Here is a 22,261-nt window from a genome sequence, read left to right as displayed (position 1 = left end):
AACTGTTCTGAGGTTATTTTAAACCATTTCTCAGTCATTGGTTCAATATGGGACTAATGATTCATGCGTGTGGACACAGGCACAATAGCACCACTGCTGAAAAAAAATTCTAGAGGAAACAGTGTTTATAATGAAATCATTGAAAGGGTAACTTGGATACATAATACAAGGGAATTTATGCTAGCCCAGCAAGTGATACTTTAATTTGACTATGAAAAAAATAAGACGCTAAAGTATTTCCATGGATACTTCTGTGAGATAAGCTTCGAAGTACAATGCATGAGTGCACAGAGCAGCCTGAGCTTCAGTTACCACATCAAATGGATAGAAACAAAAAAATATCAGGTTCATTAACTGGTAATGACTTACTTAAAAAGTTCAATTTTACATGCTCACAGATTGAGTAAATACTGCCATGCTGGATGGGAATTGCAAGGTGAAGTAACAAGCCCCTAATAGTGAACTGAAAACATTAGTTAATAATTCTCAGCAACACTGGCGTATAATTTGTATTTACCATAGTCCACCCGTGTGTCTTCCCTCTGGTGAATCTGGCTGTAACGGACAACAGATAAGCAGAGGTAATCAGAGTTTGAATACTGACTAAATGCCAGCAGGGTAAGTTTGTGTGTGTGTGTTCTGACAATAGTCCTGTTGTCAACAGTAAAAGGGGCTCATTCTCAGAAAGCAGGCTAGAAATAGCCCCTGACAAACCTCGTTGGCTTGAGAGGACACGTGTCCCTGGGTGTGTATATGTACGTGTGTGTGTGTGTGTGTGTGTGTGTGTGTGAGAGAGAAAGAGAATAGATGGTGCAAAGCCCTGTGAGCGACAAAGGCTTTTCAACAGAACAATCCTGCATATATACACACATAGTGAACTGGTCAAAATGACAACATGTGACAGCCCACTGGGACTGCTGATTATATTGTCAGGCTTTTTCAACTTTGGGCTCGGGAGCCCATTAGGATGCCCTGAGAGGGGCACGGACTCCCTGTACAGCCATTTAAACCTAAATATAACTGTAATAAACTCTTTACTTAACAGCAAGATTAAAGCTAATGGATAGACTGTGGTCAGTGCTGCACATCAGTACAATCCGAAATATACCAATTAACATGTCCACTGGAAAAAATGAAGAAAAATAAATAAATAAATAAATAAATTGCTGTACCTGGTCGAGTTGTGAGTCTGAAAGATTGTCTTGATCAAACATGTAGGTGGCGTTGTCTGGACCCAGCAGCCTACGAGCCATTCGCTCCTCATAGGACAGTTTCTGTCAAAAATAAAGATTTAAACTGGTAACTGGTGGTTTTTACACAAATACAGTCAGACAGTGTCCCATCATTTGCTTTGAGAAGATATAGTAATACATATTTTTTTTAACAATTACAAAGTATAAGTGTGAATGGGCTGGAGTATGTTTCACACACGCACGCACCTGGCTGTTTTTCCTCCTAGCCTCCTTTGAGCGCAACTTCTTCTCCAGATCCTGGATGAGGGCGTCTTTGGAACCCTGGATTTCTTCATCTGTGGAGCGAGAGGAAGATGGACGAGGAACTACAGACTTCTTCAGGATGGGCTTGGGAAGACTGGAAGACAGAGCAAGCCCGATGAAAGAAACAGAAAAAATGAACAGATCAGACGGTAAGGAATTTTAGCTCCTATCCTAGTGGATAAGTGCTATGATTTTTAACTTAATTAGTAAAGAAAAAAAGAACACTACAGATGGAAATCATTCCTTTTAGTTGATATTCAGCTCAGAAAGTCCAGGGCTTCCACCATCGATTTGACATAAAACACCAGTGTCCATAAACATGCATACCTGAGTCAGTCACTTCCATGATTTTATAATTTCAGATCTGTTATTTTTAATGGGTAGAAAGTGTCTAATGATGATGCATTAACAGCTAAATTTTTAAAAATGTATAACTTTTCGTGCCTCTGAAAATTCTTAATCACCAGGTGGTATGAAGTCTGCAGAAACTGGAATTCGACAGTTTTATTTTAGCCATTTTTTTTAGTAACATTCATCTTGAGTCAGATTTAATGACAAAGTAATTTGCTGCTTTTGGCTTTGGCTTGTGTTTTACCATGTGCGCATCGAATGGATTCATATTGTGACTCACGTGCTGGGGGTCCCCTTGTTGCTGGCAGGCAGGGACACCACAGCGGGTGGTACTCTGCTCTGACTGCTGGGCATGTTGGGCTGTGTGACAGAGGAGGAGGTGGGAGAGAGAAGGGACACTGGGACAGGCTGCTGAGGGACAGAGGATGGAGAGGAAGAGGCCCTTATGGGGGGCACAGGGCTGGATGGGGCGAGCGGGGAGTGGGAGGGAGAGAGGGTGGTGTGGGGAAAGTGGGAGTTGGGAGACAGTTTGGAGGAGGAGAAGGACTGGGTGGGCAGCACAGAGCAAAGGTAAGCAGCGGGTGCAGACATGGTGTCCTGGTTGGCTGGCAGGGTGGCACTACCAAGCCCGCTGGCACTGGGGACTCTGGGTGTAAGGGTGATGGTGGAACGCTTGGTGGTGCGGGGGAGGGAGGATGAGGTGGTGGCAGAGGGACTGAGCAAGGGGGCAGTAGAGGAAAGAGAAGATACAGCAGAGGAGGCCGGGTTGGAAACTGGAGAGCTAAGACTGGATGAGGAGGGGGAGGACTTGGCCATGCCATTGGCCTGTGTCTGGATCTGTGCCTGAGCAACAGATTGGGTTTGGTTCTGACTGAGGCTTAGAGACTGCATCTGTGACTGGGTCTGAGACAAAGGCATTGTGTGAGTTTGAGAAAATGGCTGACTTTGTGCAGACATGACTTTTGACTGACTCTGTGTCTCTGTAACTTTTGAAGTATTCTGGGAACTGTTGAATTTCTGTTGGGAGTTATTCTGGTTTTCCTGGGCCTCTTTCAGCACACTTTCATAGCTGGGCACCTGGAAGGCCGGCTGTGACTGAATAAAATGCCTTGGACGCTCATAGTGAAAGGCACTGGGAGGGAAGGCACTGGGAGTGAAGCTAGGCAGGTCTGACAGGTTCATGTTGTTGCCTCCTGACTGGGAGGACTGGAAGGGAGAAGAGAGGAAGGAAGAATTACTAAAACTGACCATGTTGGAATTCAACCATTTATGACTGTAAAGAAGATAAGATATGCAGAAATCTTCACATATTTTCATGAAGATGATTAACGATAAACAAATTTCAAAGATTAAAAATTTAGAAAAAAGCTTTAAGGTGGAGTTAAGAATATTCAGTCAGGGAGGTCATGTTTATATTCTGTTATATGTCAGGCTTTTTCTCCTGCTGTTTGAAATGAATAAGAAGCATAAGAAAATATTCTAATGAAATATCCAAAAGAAAACTGGCTGTGCCCCTAGAACGGACAGACAAGAATAGGTGATTAAGGGACAAAGAAATGATATATTTTATACACTCTCTTGGGTTTGGCTGCATGTAGTATTTATTTAGCAATCTATTCCAATTTCCACTTTCAAAGTTTACACAGAAACAGTAAAGTAAGAAATATTCTTACAGTGAAACTGAGCTTGCTCGGGGAAAACAGCTTGAGTGTTTGGGCTTTCTCCGAGACTTGTGCTGATGGCAGCGGTGAAGCTGGAGAGGGAGGGCTCGGTGTACAAGCTTGGACCAGAACCTCTGGTGACTTTTGGCCTTCGGAGCTCAGAGCGCTCTCCTCCTCACCTAGACTGAAGGGTTCTCCAGAAGACTGGTTGACTGGCTGAGGCTCTGGAAAACTGACAAAGAGAGACGTGAGCAAAAAAGTAAATCTATTCCTACAAACTGCTGCATAGAAAACAGAAGGCTCGGAGTCAGGGAAACCGATAAATGAGATACAGAAACAGTGGTGGTGATTTTCATGACAAGCCCCCCCCCCAAAACATATCCAAATAAAAACCGCTAGCCAAGAACAGGTGTAAATCCCACTCTGGAAAAACTTCACTGTGGACATGACAACATGATGGATCAGTCTTATGGAGATTAAAATAATATGCATTAAGTAAGAATTTTGCACTCCACTGCAAAGAAAAACTATTGTATGTCTTATATCTCATTGGTCTCCAGACACCAATCAAATTTGTACCATTAAGATCTTTATGACCCCTGGTGAACAAAATAATGATCCTTAACTATATGCTCCCATTTCGGTCCAATCTGTAGTTTTCTTTTAACACCAAGCCTGGCTGCTCATGTACTTTTCTATTAGGAAAGAATTTAGTTCCCATGACTACCATGTAGTCTGGGCTACACAGTAGCATGACGACAATAGCAGTCTCTCTCTTCACTCGCTGCTTCTTAGCATTTCTTCCGGTCTCCTGTCAGCACAACAAAGTTTAGGCCCGCCAGTATCTGCTGACCAAGACTTTTGATTAAAATACAGACATGTTTTAAACTTTATGTGCATCTAAATAGAGAGGTGAACTGCGCAAAATGTTACGTCTGCTATATGTCCAAAGTTACAGTCATTTAAAATGTTCATGTAATGCCACCTACCATGAAATACAATCGAATTTTGCAGGATATGTTCAATTCAATTCAATTTTATTTGTATAGCGCCAAATCACAATACAAATCATCTCAAGGCACTTTACAAAAACTTTAACTAAAAACCCAACAAATCCCTTATGAGCAAGCACTTGGCAACAGTGGAGAGGAAAAACTCCCTTTAACGGAAGAAAAAACCTCCAGCAGAACTGGGCTCAGTTTGGGCGGCCATCTGCCTCGACCGGTTGGGGTGAGTGGATAGAGCAGAGAGAAAAGAACAGCAACAATAAACAACAAATAGACACTGCAGGTTGGTGGGACCAGTAACTGCACATCAGCGATATACAGCTCCAGGACCAGGGACACCTGCAGGAGATACAGAGAGAACAGAGAGAGAGGGAGAGAGCACAAACTAGAGGCGAGACATACACAGAGCACAAGGTTAGTGACATTCAATGGTGGAATATACATGTTAGGTGGGAGGAGAGGAAGAGCGGGGAAGGGAAGGGGAGGGAGGGTTAGGGTAGGAGAGCTCAGTGCACCGATGGTCCTCGGGCAGTCTAGGCCTATAGCAGCATAACTAAGGGATGGTTCAGGGTTGCCTGAAGCCAGCCCTAAATATATGCTTTGTCAAAGGAAGGTTTTAAGTCTAGCCTTAAAAGTACAGAGTGTGTCTGACTCCTGAACCCAGACTGGGAGCTGGTTCCACAGGAGAGGAGCTTGATAGCTAAAGGCTCTGCCTCCTATTCTGCTTTTGGAAACTCTGGGGACCACAAGTAGACCTGCACTCTGAGAGCAAAGTGGTCTATTGGTAATATGATATGTTAGGGCTGAAATGTGCAAAACAGAATTTTATTCCCCATTGTCTCACAGTTCATTAAAATATTATATGGTTCATAGTTGCACACACACAGTGCTACTACAGTGGGTACGGAAAGTATTCAGACCCCTTTAAATTTTTCACTCTTTGTGTCATTGCAGCCATTTGCCAAAATCAAAAAAGTTCATTTTATTTCTCATTAATGTTCACTCAGCACCCCATCTTGACAGAAAAAAAAAAAAACTGAAATGTAGAAATTTTTGCAAATTTATTAAAAAAGAAAAACTGAAATATCACATGGTCATAAGTATTCAGACCCCGTGCTCAGTATTGAGTAGAAGCACCCTTTTGAGCTAGTACAGCCATGAGTCTTCTTGGGAATGATGCAACAAGTTTTTCACACCTGGATTTGGGGATGCTCTGCCATTCTTCCTTGTAGATCCTCTCCAGTTCTGTCAGGTTGGATGGTGAACGTTGGTGGACAGCCATTTTCAGGTCTCTCCAGAGATGCTCAATTGGGTTTAGGTCAGGGCTCTGGCTGGGCCAGTCCAGAACGGTCACAGAGTTGTTCCGAAGCCACTCCTTTGTTATTTTAACTGTGAGCTTAGGGTCATTGTCCTGTTGAAAGATGAGCCTTCGGCCCAGTCTGAGGTCTTGAGCAGAGGTTTTCTTCCAGGATATCTCTGTACTTGGCCGCATTCATCTTTCCTTCAATTGCAACCAGTTGTCCTGTCCCTGCAGCTGAAAAACACCCCCACAACATGATGCTCCCACCACCATGTTTCACTGTAGGGATTGTATTGGGCAGGTGATGAGCAGCGCCTGGTTTTCTCCACACATACCGCTTAGAAATTAACGCCAAAAAGTTCAATCTTGGTCTGATCAGACCAGAGAATCTTATTTCTCATAGTCTGGGAGTCCTTCATGTGTTTTTTGGAAACTCTATGCGGGCTTTCATGTGTCTTGCACTGAGGAGAGGCTTCCGTCGGGCAACTCTGCCATAAAGCCCCGACTGGTGGAGGGCTGCAGTGATAGTTGACTTTGTGGAACTTTCTTCCATCTCCCTACTGCATCTCTGGAGCTCAGCCACAGTGATCTTTGGGTTCTTCTTTACCTCTCTCACCAAGGCTCTTCTCCCACGATTGCTCAGTTTGGCTGGACGGCCAGGTCTAGGAAGAGTTCTGGTCGTCCCAAACTTTTTCCATTTGAGGATTATGGAGGCCACTGTGCTCTTAGGAACCTTGAGTGCTGCAGAAATTCCTTTGTAACCTTGGCCAGATCTGTGCCTTGCCACAATTCTGTCTCTGAGCTCCTTGGGCAGTTCCTTCGACCTCATGATTCTCATTTGCTCTGACATGCACTGTGAGCTGTAAGGTCTTATATAGACAGGTGTGTGCCTTTCCTAATCAAGTCCAATCAGTTTAATTAAACACAGCTGGACTCCAATGAAGGAGCAGAACCATCTCAAGTAGGATCAGAAGAAATGGACAGCATGTGAGTTAAATATGAGTGTCACTGCAAAGGGTCTGAATACTTATGACCATGTGATATTTCAGTTTTTCTTTTTTAATAAATTTGCAAAAATTTCTACATTTCTGTTTTTTTCTGTCTAGATGGGGTGCTGAGTGTACAATAATGAGAAATAAAATGAACTTTTTTGATTTTGGCAAATGGCTGCAATGACACAAAGAGTGAAAAATTTAAAGGGGTCTGAATACTTTCCGTACCCACTGTATCTGCACCTTCTGGGTCCCAACTTTTCCACTGACCAACAATCCAGACCTTAGAAGCTGTGGTCCATAATCCAACATATATACTCTTTTTGAAGCAGATACAAATACTGATTTAAAAGATGGTTGTTAAAATGTTGAGATCTGTATGAGACATTATATATATAGTTGAATATTAAACATCAATTATTTTTGGTGGACAAACTATGTATTACCTAAAAATAGTTTTGGTATTGAAATGATTGATCTGCCAGCATGAACACCATTACTAATGTTAGTGAGGTGTCTGTTCTATAGCATACCAACATGCAGCATACCAGGGTCCTAGAAGTGTCACACCTGAGAGTCATGCAGCAATGATTGTTACACATGTTACCAATAAGTCAGTCTGAGTGAATCTAACACCGACTGAAACCAACACAGTGAACCTGAAGCTCCTGTCAATGTCACTAAATTTAGCATATCTACCCCTGTACCTGTGAATTCCTTTAAGCATTAACACTGATAATTAAATAAAAACCTAACCTTCATCGTCTGCCTCTAAAACACGTACATGTATATGTGTGAGTGGACGTTACAGTGTGTGTTTAATCACATGACTGAATTAGCAAGTGTGTTGTTGAGTGTGTTCATCAGTAAATGTTTTTTATCTTTTAACTCATATGTAACACCTGTGTGTGTGTGTGATTTAGTACTGTGATGGCATGTGTCTGCATGTACACATGTATTTGTGTGATTAGGTGGGCAAAGCTATATTGGTCTGGAATTCAGACATCAGCTGGCAGGTGCACACTTCACTGGTGCCCCAAGCCTTTCATCACACACACATACACAGACACACACAGTGATCTGACCATAGGTGTGAGGATGATAATGCATTCCACAACCCCTAATCCTAACCATCCATCATCACAACTAAACATCTAATCTCAAGCCTCACACACACTTAACCTGATTCTAACCATAACAATTTAAAATTGGTGCAACTATAGAAAGACATAAGTACGTACACACACACACACACACACACACACACACACACACACACACACACAGGTAGCTGAATGCTAAACTCCAAGTTTTACATGAATGTTGTAGGAAATAATAATGACAATGCAAACTTGAACTTATTCTAAAGAAATGGGGAGAAATTAAGCATCTCAGAAGTGTGTTACACAAGCAACCCAACAAAGCTAAATCAAATGCACCTTAAACAGCCTAAATTACTGCAGTGACCTGATCCGTCACTTAATGCTGCTCTTTGTTTTTCATTGTTTTATCTTTCTGGAATTCAACAGGACTACAGGGGAAGACAATGAAATACTGTAACCTCTGGGTAAAAAAAGGAGTTTGTTATGAAATAAGTTGACAAGGAAAGTGACCGTAAACAAAACCATTTCTTAACAAAACCACTCATAAGTAGCAACAGTCAAACTTCTCACACAAAATGTTTTCACTGGTGAAAGTCCTCTTTATCTGACCATAATACATGCCTTGACCCATCATTTATCTAAAATGCTTATTTGTAATTCCAGGGTAAAGTCCAAAACCACAGAAGCACAACATGTTAGAGGTAATCTAGTTCTCTCTCCTCACCAAATAATCCAACCAGGAAAATAGACAAACTTGAAGCTGGCTAGTAAATCTCAACATGACCTTAAAGGTTTGTGAACAACTGTTGTGCAGCACAGAGGAGGGGTGGGTGTCCATGAAGGACACGGACGCCATGTCTGCACTTACATTACACATGAGATCATAGCTCCAGACACTGAGACAGAGTGGACACACATTTCACACCACGAGACACTGAACCACCAAGTCACCCTGAACTGTGTCAGAAATGTTTTAAAATGTTTTAGATGACTTCAAACTCTTTAAATAGCATCTCCACTGTGGAAACTCTTCACACCTGCTGTAACATGAGTGTATAATTTAGGTGTATTTTAGAACATAATATGCAGTACCTGAACAGTAAAAATAATATCCATAAGATGCAGTCGACATGTTTGTCTGGCCAGTGGACACAGTGAAGGCACCAGGTGTGAAGGACCCAGACAGACTTCAGGTCCCAGATGAGCTCATGTGCTGCACAAGGCCAACAAGAACCTGCTCTGTGTGTGTGTGTGAGAGAGCACAACCTGCCAACTCTTTGGAGCCACATCATGTCAAACACCAAGTAAAACCTGCTTTGGCGACAATGAGAAGTTTTAACCGACTTCAGCTTTTTAATTAACGTCGGTAGCGTCGGTAACTTTCTTAGCATTCATTTTAATAATCTGACGACTCTTTCTCCTTTGCTGTGTGGAGGCCACCGACCAGATGACACAAACCCCCAAAATAGACTGAAACCCACTTCTCCAGTGCTCCACACAGTCGGACCTTTTAAGGCGGAGATGGCATATTAAGTTTCCGTGATACCGTCAAACACGGAGGAAAACTTTAAACGACAACGTCACTGTACCGATACTTTCAACTTCACCCCTAACCCGTTTCCTACCTTGTTCTCCGGTTCTGCTCCGAGCCTCTCGTCCTCAGGCTGAAGGGACCAGAGCCCACACTGATGGGAGCACCGGGGCCGGACGGCGGCAGGTGACGCCGCGCGCTCCTGCCTCGTGAGCGCGCGGCGTCACCTGATTGGTTAACGCTAACGCACACTTACAGCGTCGTCTCCATGACAACGCCTTATTTCGCTTGCTCGGTGCACGTGTGAGCCACTGGTATGGGTCTCCTCGTGTTTCTCAGTGATCGGAGACATTATGGGCAGAGGACGGGGACATGATCTGGTTCCATAATTAGACCATTATACAACAGTGCCCTCACCTGGAGATACACAGGTGCAGCCTCCTGCCTGCTCCTGCTCTACCCAGTAATGGATGATAAATAAATACACTGAACTGAAACGATGAACTGTGTTATGTGCTGTTTCCTTGGGCAGGGAACAGCTACACTGCAGCTCACAGGGTTGTGCTGGCACCATGCACTCACTCTGCAGCAGGGATGTTGTCTTCTGGAGAGCTGTCAGGCCACTCAGGAGGAGGGATGTTAACAGGGCAAAAGTTACTGCTGTTCATTCTGGAGTAAAAGGTCTCCTGATGTGCATCAACTGTCTTTTCCTGTCTGAGAGAAAGTGCCTGGTTCTCCAGCTGCTCCTCCAGGTCTGCATGGAGAGATGAAAGCCTGACCCATCATTTTCATTTGCATAGTGCAGTTCAGCAGATGAACTTTTATCAGACATCTCACCATTGTGAACTTCAAGTCTGGCCGAGCATGAGACGGTGCCAAACGAGTTGAGGGCCACACATTTAAACAGGCCTGAGTCCTCGGGAAAGGCCTCAGTGATCACCAGTGTACACAGCTCCTCTGCAAGGGTTAGCACAACATTAATGCAGCTCAGCACTAATCCCCACAAACTGATGTACTGTTTCAATGGATGTTTGCTTGTAGTCTTATAACGGTTACACAACAGACCACAAGAGCAAACTAAAATGAAAAATGAGTGAGGAAGTTCACTTGCATTAGTGTTTATTTGGTCCACGGTTTCTGGAAAAACTTCATTTTGCTGAGCTGTTACACAAACTTTGACTGTTCTTCGCATTGACCCAGACAATCATGTTTGTGTCTACATGTACAACAACACACTACAAAACTGAGTCTGTCAACAAACTGATCAATGTAGAACAGGTTTATTTGTTTATAGCCAAAGCCCAAGAAGAATGAAGCCAATTTATTTGAAAAGCAAAAACCTAACGAAACTATGATAAAGGCTTTATAGTCTATATGTGGTCTGTTGGATTCAGGTCAAGGCATGTAGAGTACTGTGCAAAGATTGGAGGCACTAAAAACAGGGGGTGCTTTTAACACAAATGACATAAATATTTTCTCATTTATCAGTTAATCCAAAGTGCAGTAAAGGGAACCAAACCTAAATCTAATCAGTATCTGCAGCTATCCTCTTTCCCCTTAAACCAGCAGCAGTTCTCTCTTGCTTGACCTGCACTCAGTTTTTCCTGGTACTTTGCAGCACCTTGGAGAAGCTGCTGCATTTCTTCTGTAGATTCAGACTGTCCCTCTGTTTCTGTCTCTTCCTGTGATCCCAGACTGACTCCACACTGCCCAGATCAGGGCTCTGTTGGGGTCAGACCATCTGCTGGACTCCTGGTTCTTCTGGCTTCTGAAAATAGTTCTTAATGAACTCTAGTGGGTTCTTTATGGGTTTAGTGTCCCGCGCAATGGGCTGAACAATGAACCTGACACCTGATGAAAGTGAAGTGAAAGTGACTTTTTGTGGCCAAGTATGGTGGCCATACTCTGCATTTAACCCATCCCAAAGTGCACAAGTCCTTTTCTGCCAAGCTTCTTGAGCTGTGAGTCATTTTTATCCTGTGCGGTATAAAAAGTTTCAATCTAGGACTTGTCTCATTAGAAGTTTTAAAAACATAAAGGGGTAACTGCATCTCACCAAAATGGTCAATTTATCTTTCTCATCTGCAAAGCATGTTGGGACTCTTCTTAATGACTTATCCTGGGACTAATTATGGGGTGTGATGCACAGTGGGAATCACGTCTTTGAAGTTATTAATTTAAAACCATTATTCTGTACTCACCTGGTGCTGATGCCGAACTGGCCTCTGGAGAAACAAAGAGAGAAAATACTGCTTTACATCCACACCACTTTAACTGCTGGTTTTCTAATTTAGGAGATATCCTTTAACTCCAAGCTGGTGTACATTAATCACACAGCTCAAGTCTATATTTCTAGTCTATATTTGTATTAGATGAATGAGTTTTACCTTCATATAAATAAGCTCTGATCAATAGGGCACCACCTCTGATATAATGCTTAATGTGTTTATACATATTCATTAATCTATATAATCATTTATCGATTGTCACTTGGTCTTTGTGTGTAGCAAAGTCAGCCCCAGCCCCTCCTGATGAGAACGTAACTTTACTTGAAGCTCAAGTGGGCGTCTTATATTTTCCAGCTGTGAGCCTCATATGAGTGTTTCATATGGATGTTTCTGAAGTCAAATTTATGACCAGTGTCCAAGTCATGTCAAAAACACACATACACACACGTACTCTTGCGTAGTATCCTAAAATCGTCTGAGTCCCGTATTTTGTTGTCCTCTCTGTACCACATGACCTGAAGGGGTGGAGTTCCCCTCAGTCTGCACTCCAGCACCACTAACTGCCCCTTCACTGTGGACACATCATGGAGGCACTAGGGCCGGGTGATGATGGCAACAATGGCAACGATGATGATAATTGAATCGGCGACCAGACAAGGACACAGAGGCAAAGCAATGAGGGGAAGAGGGATGAGACTGACAGTAGAATAAATTCATAAATAAATAAATCTGCGGTTCTGTTTTCCTATATAATTCAGCTCTGTACAAATACATATATGTAAAAACATTTTACCTTAACAAATGTGGGAGCCACTCCCTTCCCCGAATATTGTTGGTTGTAGGTGGGGCTTTGAATCTGGACACAGAAAAAATACATTTAATTTGATTTGTTCTAATTATTGCACCTTTTTGGTTTTCATGTATCATCAACAATTCAATTCAATTCAATTCAATTTTATTTGTATAGCGCCAAATCACAATACAAATCATCTCAAGGCACTTTACAAAAACTAAAACTAAAAACCCAACAATTCCCTTATGAGCAAGCACTTGGCGACAGTGGAGAGGAAAAAACTCCCTTTAACGGAAGAAAAAAACCTCCAGCAGAACCGGGCTCAGTTTGGGCGGCCATCTGCCTCGACCGGTTGGGGTGAGTGGATAGAGCAGAGAGAAAAGAACAGCAACAATAAACAACAAATAGACACTGCAAGTTGGTGGGGCCAGTAACTGCACATCAGCGATAAACAGCTCCAGGACCAGGGACACCTGCAGAAGGTACAGAGAGAGAGAGAGAGAGAGGGAGGGAGAGAGCACAAACTAGGGGAGAGAGAGAGCACAAGGTTAGTAACATTCAATGGTGGAATATACATGAGGTGGGAGAGAAGGGGGGGGGGTTAGGGTAGGGGAGCTCAGTGCACCGATGGTCCTCGGGCAGTCTAGGCCTATAGCAGCATAACTAACTAAGGGATGGTTCAGGGTTGCCTGAAGCCAGCCCTAACTATATGCTTTGTCAAAGAGGAAGGTTTTAAGTCTAGCCTTAAAAGTACAGAGAGTGTCTGCCTCCTGAACCCAGGCTGAGAGCTGGTTCCACAGGAGAGGAGCTTGTTAGCTAAAGGCTCTGCCTCCCATTCTGCTTTTGAGAACTCTGGGAACCACAAGTAGGCCTGCACTCTGAGAGCGAAGTGGTCTATTGGGATAATACGGTACTATGAGGTCTTTAAGGTATGAAGGAGCTTGATTATGAAGGGATTTGTATGTGAGAAGAAGGATTTTAAATTCTATTCTGTATTTTACAGGGAGCCAATGAAGAGAAGCCAATATAGGAGAAATATGATCTCTCTTGCTAGTTCCTGTCAGGACTCTGGCTGCGGCATTCTGGATTAATTGGAGGCTTTTTATTAAGATATTAGGACATCCAGATAGTAATGAGTTACAGTAATCTAGCCTTGAGGAAACAAATGCATGGACTAGTTTTTCTGCATCATTTTGAGACAGGATGTTCCTAATTTTGGAAATGTTGCGCAGGTGAAAGAATGCAGTTCTAGAAATTTGTTTATGTGTGAGTTAAAGGACATGTCCTGGTCAAAAATAACTCCAAAGTTTTTTACAGTAGTGCTGGAGGCCAGGGCTATGCCATCTAGAGTAGCTATAATTTTAGAAAAGTTATTTCTGAGATTTTTAGGCCCAAATATAATGACTTCTGTTTTCTCCGAGTTTAAAAGTAAAAAGTTACTGGTCATCCAAGCCTTTATGTCAGCTAGACAGGCTTGAAGTCTGGTTAACTGGTTTGTGCTAACAGGTTTAATAGATAGATATAACTGAGTGTCATCCGCATAGCAGTGGTAATTAATAGAGTGCTTCCTAATGATATATCCTAAAGGAAGCATGTACAGGGTGAACAGAATCGGTCCTAGCACAGAACCTTGTGGAACTCCATAACTAATTACAGGGGAAACGTGACATTTACCCATAGCCCATTACATAGTACAGTATAATGTCTATCATATGAGATGATTTACTACAGTTTGCTGTAGTTACCCTCTGAGGGCTGACACACAGTGGCTGCACCAGGCTGGAGTGTCTTTGAGTGAGGAGAGTGGAGCAGGAAGCAGAGCTGGAGCTGGAGGAGCAGGAGGAGACCTCTCGAGAGGAGGAGGAGATGGTAAGAGACATAGTGCTGGTCTTCTTCTGCACCTTCTGGAAGCTGCACAGTCCAAGAGTTGGCAATATGTTAGCAGTGAAATCATGACATCTGGTTAAGATGTTGGTTTTTCTATTTGTGCGTCCAGGTAGACTTACTGTGCCATGTTTCAGGTCTTTCAGGAGCCACTGACAGAGGTTGTTTTATGCTCTACAAAGACAGAAGCAGAGTGTCAGACATCTTAAGCTCTCTCCTACCTTTTCTTTGTCCATAGTATTACAGGAACTCATAACCGCTAATGCCCATTTGCAAGTGGGGTTTTGAGATGGTAAGCGACATAATTTATTGGATGAATACAGTTTTTAACTCCAGAGTTGCTAGTGATGTTGGAAAGAGCAGTGCTTGTATATACTGGGATGAGACAGATGGATGGGACAAAAAAAAGGTTAAACATTTCAAGCATTTCACATAGGAGGGACATCACCAGCGGTTCCTGACCAAACAGGTCATTTCCGCAGTTTAAACCAATCAACCCATTTATAAGATCTATAATATGGGATATGACTGAAGTTACAATAAAAATGCACATACAACAAGGCTGATAATAATGAGCCATAGAGATTTTTTAGACTACTCAGGATCAAATGATTTTTTTTTGTTGAGAATCTAAATAGTGTGTTATGTGCTTGCAAACTCAGCTGATCTGTATAGTCATGATAATGAAGAATGCTGAGGTTAACTGCATGCACTTACATTGATTCTTTATTTGAGCAAGCCACCTCCTGCAACCTAGGAAGACCCTGAAAATCCTCCACTGTCAAAGTTAACGAAAGCTCTCAGAAAGAAATTCCTCAGTGTGCCTCCAGCTCTGACATAATACAGTCCAGCAGAACAACACCTCAAAATGTACCATAACAGTGGTAAAAGCTTCACAAACATTTTCTGCAGGGCTGTTTTCTGAGCACCCATATTTGTCCTATAAAGTAGATGACAATACTATTGGCTGCATGTACACTGATTTTATGATACAAGTATTTTTTACTAAAACAATAACCAGTTTTCTTCTCAGTTGTATATTTTCGTCAAGGCACTTTGGATAAGTAATCTCCATTCTCCCATCCTGCGCATGTATCAGAGGCTGTTGTAGTGGAACACAATTATTCAAAATCTCAGCACCTTATGGTTTAGTGCAGCTGGATGCTCCTACATAAAACATTGCTGATTCAGCAGCATTTTTGCAGTTCTCATCCATATTTTCCAGTTGGAATTTGGACTGCATACTAACGGCTAAAATCTAAAACAAAAAAATTATAGCAGACTTTTGTTTTATGTACTTTATCCATCAGCTGTGGTAAACCCAGATATCCTGCTGCCATCAGTCTGCTCCTCCACTGAGCTGAATCATTTGATCTCATACTGTCATAAACACCAAACTATGTGTGTGCGTGTTCAAATATTCACAAAACAATGAAAAAGGAAAATATGACAAAAGCACACTGCAGTACAACATAGTAAAAAATAAAATATAGAAATATATAAAGTGAAACAGTGTAAAAGAAAAAACACTAAAAGTTAATACTGGGGTCCTGGTCCAGGCTATCTGAGGGCTAAACAAGGTGTTAACTACTGTAGAGTGAAAAGCACAACAAAAAAGAAATACAGAAACCAAGTCATGTTTTAAGAAGTCCATCCATCCATCCATCTTCTATACCCACTTTTTCCTGGTTCAGGGTCACGGGGATCTGCTGGAGCCTATCCCAGCTCTCTCTCGGGTGGAAGGCAGGGGTACACCCTGGACAGGTCACCAGTCTGTCGCAGGGCCACATATAGACACACAAAGACAGACAACCTCACACACTCACACTCACTCCTACGGGCAATTTTAGCGTCACCAATCAACCTAACATGCATGTTTTTTGGACTGTGGGAGGAAACCGGAGTACCCGGAGTAAACCCACGCAAGCACAGGGAGAACATGCAAACCCCACACAGAAAGGCCGGGATGCGAACCCACGACCTTCTTGCTGTGAGGCAACAGTGCTAACCACTCAGCCACCATGCTGCCCGGTTTTAAGAAGTCATCCAATTCAATAATGCTAAAAAAAACATGCATGCATCAGTTTTAACATATGTTCAGTCATATATGTGTCAAGTCCAATGTTGTAAATTCAACCTCATAAACTTCCCTACTCACTCCTTCCACTGGACTACAGAATGACATCACACACACACATGCACTCCATCTTCAGGTACGAACCATTTAAACATGCATTAAATATGGACGGATCCTGTCTATGACCGAATTGCCTGGTGAGTGGTGAATGTGTTTTTGCACTTGTCCACTGCAACATCAGCAAATGCACCACTTCCACTTCCCTCATGGTTCCAGTTTGTTTAGCAATAGTATGCAGTATCAGAGCTAATGGAAGACATATGGAGTCTTTCTTCGTCTCACACCCAAACCTATGGCTCCCAGCCTGCTGCCCTCTGGGCTCAGAGAAGGAGCTGCCAGAGGAGGTCGGAGCTCAGGTTTCCAGGCTAAATTAATCTCTGTTGCGTCCTGAGCACAGCAGAGAATCACTGACCAGAGATAAATCTGTGTCTCCTGTAGCAAGACACACAGTGACAAACAAGTGAGGGTAAAATTCACCTTCACGCCAGATTTATGTCTGCTCCACATTTAAATTCCTTTCTTGAGTTATCCCCTGTCTCTTTATATGTAGTGCTATATAGGGATCAGAGCAGTCACATCAACAGCTAAAACAAGAGGATCACAGCTTAAGAAAATCAGCATCCATGTGTACATCCAGTTCTCGCCTCAGATAATCAGACACAGCAGGTGTGTTTGTGTGTACTTTGGCTGAAGCATGTTGTAGATTCAACAACAGCTGCTGCTGAGCCCCTGCTATCAATTGTCTTTGGGTTACATAGCTCAAGGATCTATGGCAGCAGCAAAAAGCTGCATTCACAGTGTGACTGATCTCTTACCTGGCAAGAAGTCGTCCAGGAAGTGGCAGCCAAGTTTTAATGATGTAGCTGATGATGAAACTGATGCAGAGTATTTCACATGACAGAAGACAATATACAGCTGAGTAGTCCCTCCTCATGATGAGTACACTCAACTTAGTCTATAAAATCTGTAGCATGCCCCTTCAAAGCAGCTCTAGAAACTGTTTTGGTGGAAGTTACAATGTCCTTTCTTTTCCAGCTTATAAAGTCAGAATCCCTGTAATTACCAATGTGATTATTTTTGTGCCACTGCTAAACATACTGAGTTATGTGTGGAGCTTTTCCTGAACCACCATCCTTAATTTAAGAAACATAGTGTACCACAAGACTTACACAATAAATAGCTTTCAATATATCCCCATTTACTTTTCATATTCACCTGTTACTGTGCTTCTATTGTTATTCTAAAAGTGTCACTGAAGAATAAAGGCAGATATTTCTAACACTACGTATCCTCCTGGTTCAAGGTTCATCCCACCTGCTACACAGCAGAGTGAGGATGGCTGCACTCTCTCTAACTCCCCACAGGTGGATATTACGTCCACTGTGCCTCCAAAGGACAGGTAGATGTGAACTGGGCTAGAGGACTTTCAGTCAACTATAATACCTGATGAAGTGTCCAAAACCTGAAATAACAGAAACATAATGGGGCAGAATATGAAAGAAACAGATTCATTCTCAGTTGTTGCTGTAGAAATATCATCTTGCTGTTTGCCTATGGAGGGCAGCAAAGTAGATTAGTGGTTATTACTGTTGCCTCACAGCAAGAAGTTCCCTGGTTTGAAACCCATCAGGGGCCTTTCTGTGTGGCGTTTGAATGTTCTCCCTGTGCTTGTGTGGGTTTTCTCCAGGTACTCTGGTTTCCTCCCACAGTCCAAAAACATGTATGTCAGGTTGATTGGTGACTCTACATTGACCATAGGAGTGAGTGTGAGTGTGTGAGGTTGTTTGTCTCTATGTGGCCCTGTGATGGACTGGTGACCTGTCCAGGGTGGACCCCTGCCTTTCACCCAAAGACAGCTGGTACAGGCTCCAGCAGTTCCCTGTGACCCTGGTTAGGAATAAGTGGGTATAGATGATGGATGGATGTTTCCCTATGTATACATATATCAATTAGCATCATTATCATTCACTAAAGAAAAATGCACTGTATTGAATTCCAGCAGATGTTACTCCTGGTTAACTTCAGCTTTTCTGGAGGAAGTAGAGCAAAATCAACAACTACCCACAATCCACCTTGTTAAATTTAAACAAACTACCTGCTGTATAGTTTCAATGTACAACACCTTGAAGCCTCAGCGGCTCTTTGCCATGGGCAGATTTAGCTCAGCCCCAGCACATTTCGGCTGCAGAATCTATGGCCAGAAGTACACTTCACTGCTGTGTGCACATTTTACATTTTACTCAATACAAACTGCTTTAATTAGATGTCATAATACAAGTAATGTTTCATGGTTGATTATTAAATCCTTTATATAATAAAGTTCACATAAAACTCCCTATAACTATTAAACCAAATGGGTTAAATCCTGACTACCAACAGCAGCATAATGCAAATCATAGCAATATTTAACTAATTTACTTAATTAATGTTCTGATAATTTCAGTTCACATAATTTTGTACTAACTACAGGGGGTGCAGGAATTTCATCAAAAAGAATAACCCCAAATATAAATTATTTGTTCATTTATGTGGGAATGTATGTATGGGACCTTTATTGTCCATATATGTCCTCCATACTGTTTTCCGTGATGCACGAACCAGGAACAATATAAATTTAATAGTCTTGATTTTCCATCTAATTATTTCCATAAATTCTGCAGGTATCTTTTGTAAATTATTTAAAAATTGTGCAGCCATAAACCAAAGAGTTTTTCATCTACAACTTTAAAATAAACAAATAGTATTTGCTGATTTTTAAACATTTCTCTACCCATTAATACATGACATCAAGTATAAACAATACTTCTGTAGACAAAAGGGCCAAGACTCTACAGCAGTGTAGCTACACTGTGAGGCTGCACTCAGGAACAGCAGTATTGTGAGCTCAGTGGTAATAATGTATAATGTGTACCATGTTCAGTATGTTATTACATAAGAATCTTGCCCAGTGCAGCTTTCATTTGTGGCTCTAAAGGTAAATCCAAATGTCCACTGGGATGGAAAGGGACTGTTGCTGGAATAAAGGGTAATTCTTGTACCTGGTTCAAGCTCATTTTGAAGTGCATTATTCTGAAAAATCTCTTAACCCGCCACCTCCACAACCAACTCTCTCCACTCATCATAACTCCTCAACTTGTCTTCCTTGGGGACAGATTTAGCTTGAACTGGCTCACCTGATCTCTCTGTTCGCCAACCACAGCTCAGCGGCTGAGCACAGCGTCATACAGGCATGCCAAGCTTGCACACACACTCTGCCACCCACTCAGCTTTGGCTGGTGTGTCTCATGTTTCCTCAGCCTTCACGATTGACACACCTTTTTAACTTCTACACTTTAAACTCCCAAACGGATGTAACAGATTTCTCATCCATGTGGCTTGGAGCTCCGATGTGGACAGTTTGTATCCTGAATGACAGACAGACACACACACACGCACACACACACGCACACGCGCACACACACACGCACACGCACACACACACACACTGAACCTACATATATAGAGTTATATAATCACACTGACAACATACAGAGCTGCAGACAGAACAGTAAGTAGTGGATAAGTCAACAGATAAATGTATAGATGGATGACTATACAGTATACAGCAGAATAGAGATTAAAGTGATGCAGTTGATAAAGGTAAGGACAGATAGATAGGCACATGAACACATGACACAGCATAAATTTAGCCCTGGACAGATCATCCCAGCTGTCCACTTCTTTCTGACTGCAAACTCATTCACCACATTCATTGTAACACTGCCCAAAATCTTAGTTCAATACAGCATCAGGAAAAGTATGATCCCTGACCAGCTGAATAGTAGATCCTCTGATCACCTTGATTTTTGTGTCCTATCTCTGTGCCAGTCAAAACCACAGTCAGAGCCATAACACAAAAGTCTTCACTGCTGAATGGTCATCTTCACTCAACTTTGCAGTCCAGAAGCATGTGACAATTTTCTTCACACTGTCACTGTATTTAATGGTAAAATTCTAGTGTTGATCTCACCATACAAATGCAAATCAGGGCCAGCTGCATTTCCAACGCACAACTTCTCTTTGACTGTAGAAGACTGCACCCAAAATGTTCCACTCCTTACCTGTCTGGCCTTTTCCCAGCAGGCTAAAACAACAACCACAACAAGTGTATTGATCCAACAAAGTGAGAATGATCCAGATGCTCTGAACTGATCTATGACTGTGCGGCTGCCAGTCAGGGCCTGGTCGCTCCCCGCTCTGGGCCAGCTGACACACACATTAACACATACACATACAGGCAGAAGCATGTTGGGAGGAGTGGGGTGGAATTGGGTTAGGAACCTGAGGCTGGTGGGGGGTGTGGGAAGAGGGCAGCAGGGGTTCAGCTGGGGGGGTAATAAAGAGGCAGTTTTAGAGCAATGTGTTGGTCAACAGTGACAAACTCTTTGCAGAGCTAAGGTCCACTCAGACGGCTTCCTTCACCTGGCTCTGTGCTGCGGTAGCTTATGTTAGCAGCCTGAACAAACCAGAAATACAACTTTGCCATTAAGGAGTTCAGCACAAAACATGAAAATATGGCTGAAGTGGAGGCTACCTAATCCAGCTTTACCCCAGAGAGAGAGGCAAGCAGAGACACAGGGAAAGAACAGATGCATGAGGTGAATATCGTGAAGTTGAACAATGGTGACTCCCACAGAAAGATGTGTTACTGGGAAAGTCCAGGAACTCCAGCCTCCTCACCTCTTGTGGTGTGGGCTCCAGCAGAACTGCTCAGCTTCTCTACTGTGATGGTAAGGGATGACAACCAATCTGAGTCAGGTGGTTCTGAAGATTTAAGTGATTGGTCAGGGAGAGGAGCAGAGCTCAGAGCCTGCTGCAGCTCATCATGCAGTAATGCAGACCTCAAACAGCCAAGTCTCTGTCCACAGTGAGATTCATTAAGCTGCACTCTGACCTCAAATTAAATATTTATTACAGGTATCATTTTGCTGTTAAATATATGTACACCCACCAAATGCAAACTCATATAATAATATAAGAGAATTAAATTAAATTAAATGTATCCTACAACACTCACTGCATTAAAACAAACCTTTAACATCAACCAAGGTGCAACTATCAGTGGAATGAGTGCAGTGTGGAAGTTGCTTCACTGGCAGTCACCAGCAGAGCTTTCATTGTCCTCTACAAAAAAATGAGTTTGAGCCTCAAAGATTGTGATGTAATATTAGCTGTTGTCAGCCTGTGGAAAGTCAGCTGTAGCTCTGCAGGGCTGCTCTCTGAGGACATGCACAGGACATCAGCTCTCTGTCTGAGATGCAACAAATGAAGCCAAAGTCACATTTAACACTTCAACCCCTTGAGAAATGTTTTTAAGGTCTTTTTGGTTTAAAAATATCTCTGGCGACACCCCTGCTGGAAGCTCATATTTCTCACCATTATGCAACCAGTTTGAAGGTGTTGGCCCCCACATGGCTTGCTGGTCACTAGGAAAGACTAGGAAAGTCTGACTTCTCATTAAAAGGCTCTCTGTTGGAAAGCATTCACTTTGCTGGAGTTTCAAACTGTACTAGAGAGGAAAAAATACATTTACTAACAGAAAATCTCAGAGGATTATTAATAAAACCAACGGCCAAGACCTACAGTATGGTCCTATACATACCGTACAATATGTAAAGTCAGTGTCAGGTATGGGCACCGCCCCCCTTAGTTGTATATTCAGAGGAATCATGCACTTGCCTTGAATGTAGATTTTGACTTTAAAAGACAAAAACATAAAGACTTAGAAATCAAAAACAG

General features: G+C 42.5%; 1 protein-coding gene across 2 annotated transcripts in view; it reads right to left on the bottom strand.

The window, feature by feature from the left end:
• myot (myotilin) overlaps window positions 1-20,731 on the bottom strand; it is a 28,174-nt gene extending 7,443 nt beyond the window's left edge. The window contains exons 1-13 of one of the 2 annotated variants that reach the window (XM_026329675.1): window positions 20,584-20,731; window positions 14,469-14,520; window positions 14,208-14,373; window positions 12,463-12,525; window positions 12,121-12,262; window positions 11,643-11,666; window positions 10,279-10,398; window positions 10,024-10,195; window positions 3,521-3,740; window positions 2,128-3,053; window positions 1,440-1,590; window positions 1,173-1,274; window positions 518-555 (exon numbers count right to left, since the gene is read on the bottom strand). In XM_026329675.1, coding sequence (XP_026185460.1) covers window positions 518-555; window positions 1,173-1,274; window positions 1,440-1,590; window positions 2,128-3,053; window positions 3,521-3,740; window positions 10,024-10,195; window positions 10,279-10,398; window positions 11,643-11,666; window positions 12,121-12,262; window positions 12,463-12,525; window positions 14,208-14,373; window positions 14,469-14,476 — 2,132 coding nt within the window. In that variant the 5' untranslated portion in view covers window positions 14,477-14,520; window positions 20,584-20,731. The remainder of the gene's footprint in view (window positions 1-517; window positions 556-1,172; window positions 1,275-1,439; window positions 1,591-2,127; window positions 3,054-3,520; window positions 3,741-10,023; window positions 10,196-10,278; window positions 10,399-11,642; window positions 11,667-12,120; window positions 12,263-12,462; window positions 12,526-14,207; window positions 14,374-14,468; window positions 14,521-20,583) is intronic. The other variant, XM_026329674.1, reaches the window with a different exon arrangement.
• Between the last annotated feature and the right edge of the window lie 1,530 nt (window positions 20,732-22,261).

Source organism: Mastacembelus armatus, chromosome 10 (genome assembly GCF_900324485.2).
Source record: "Mastacembelus armatus chromosome 10, fMasArm1.2, whole genome shotgun sequence".
Lineage (NCBI taxonomy): Eukaryota > Metazoa > Chordata > Actinopteri > Synbranchiformes > Mastacembelidae > Mastacembelus > Mastacembelus armatus.
This window is presented reverse-complemented; position numbering and strand designations above follow the sequence as displayed.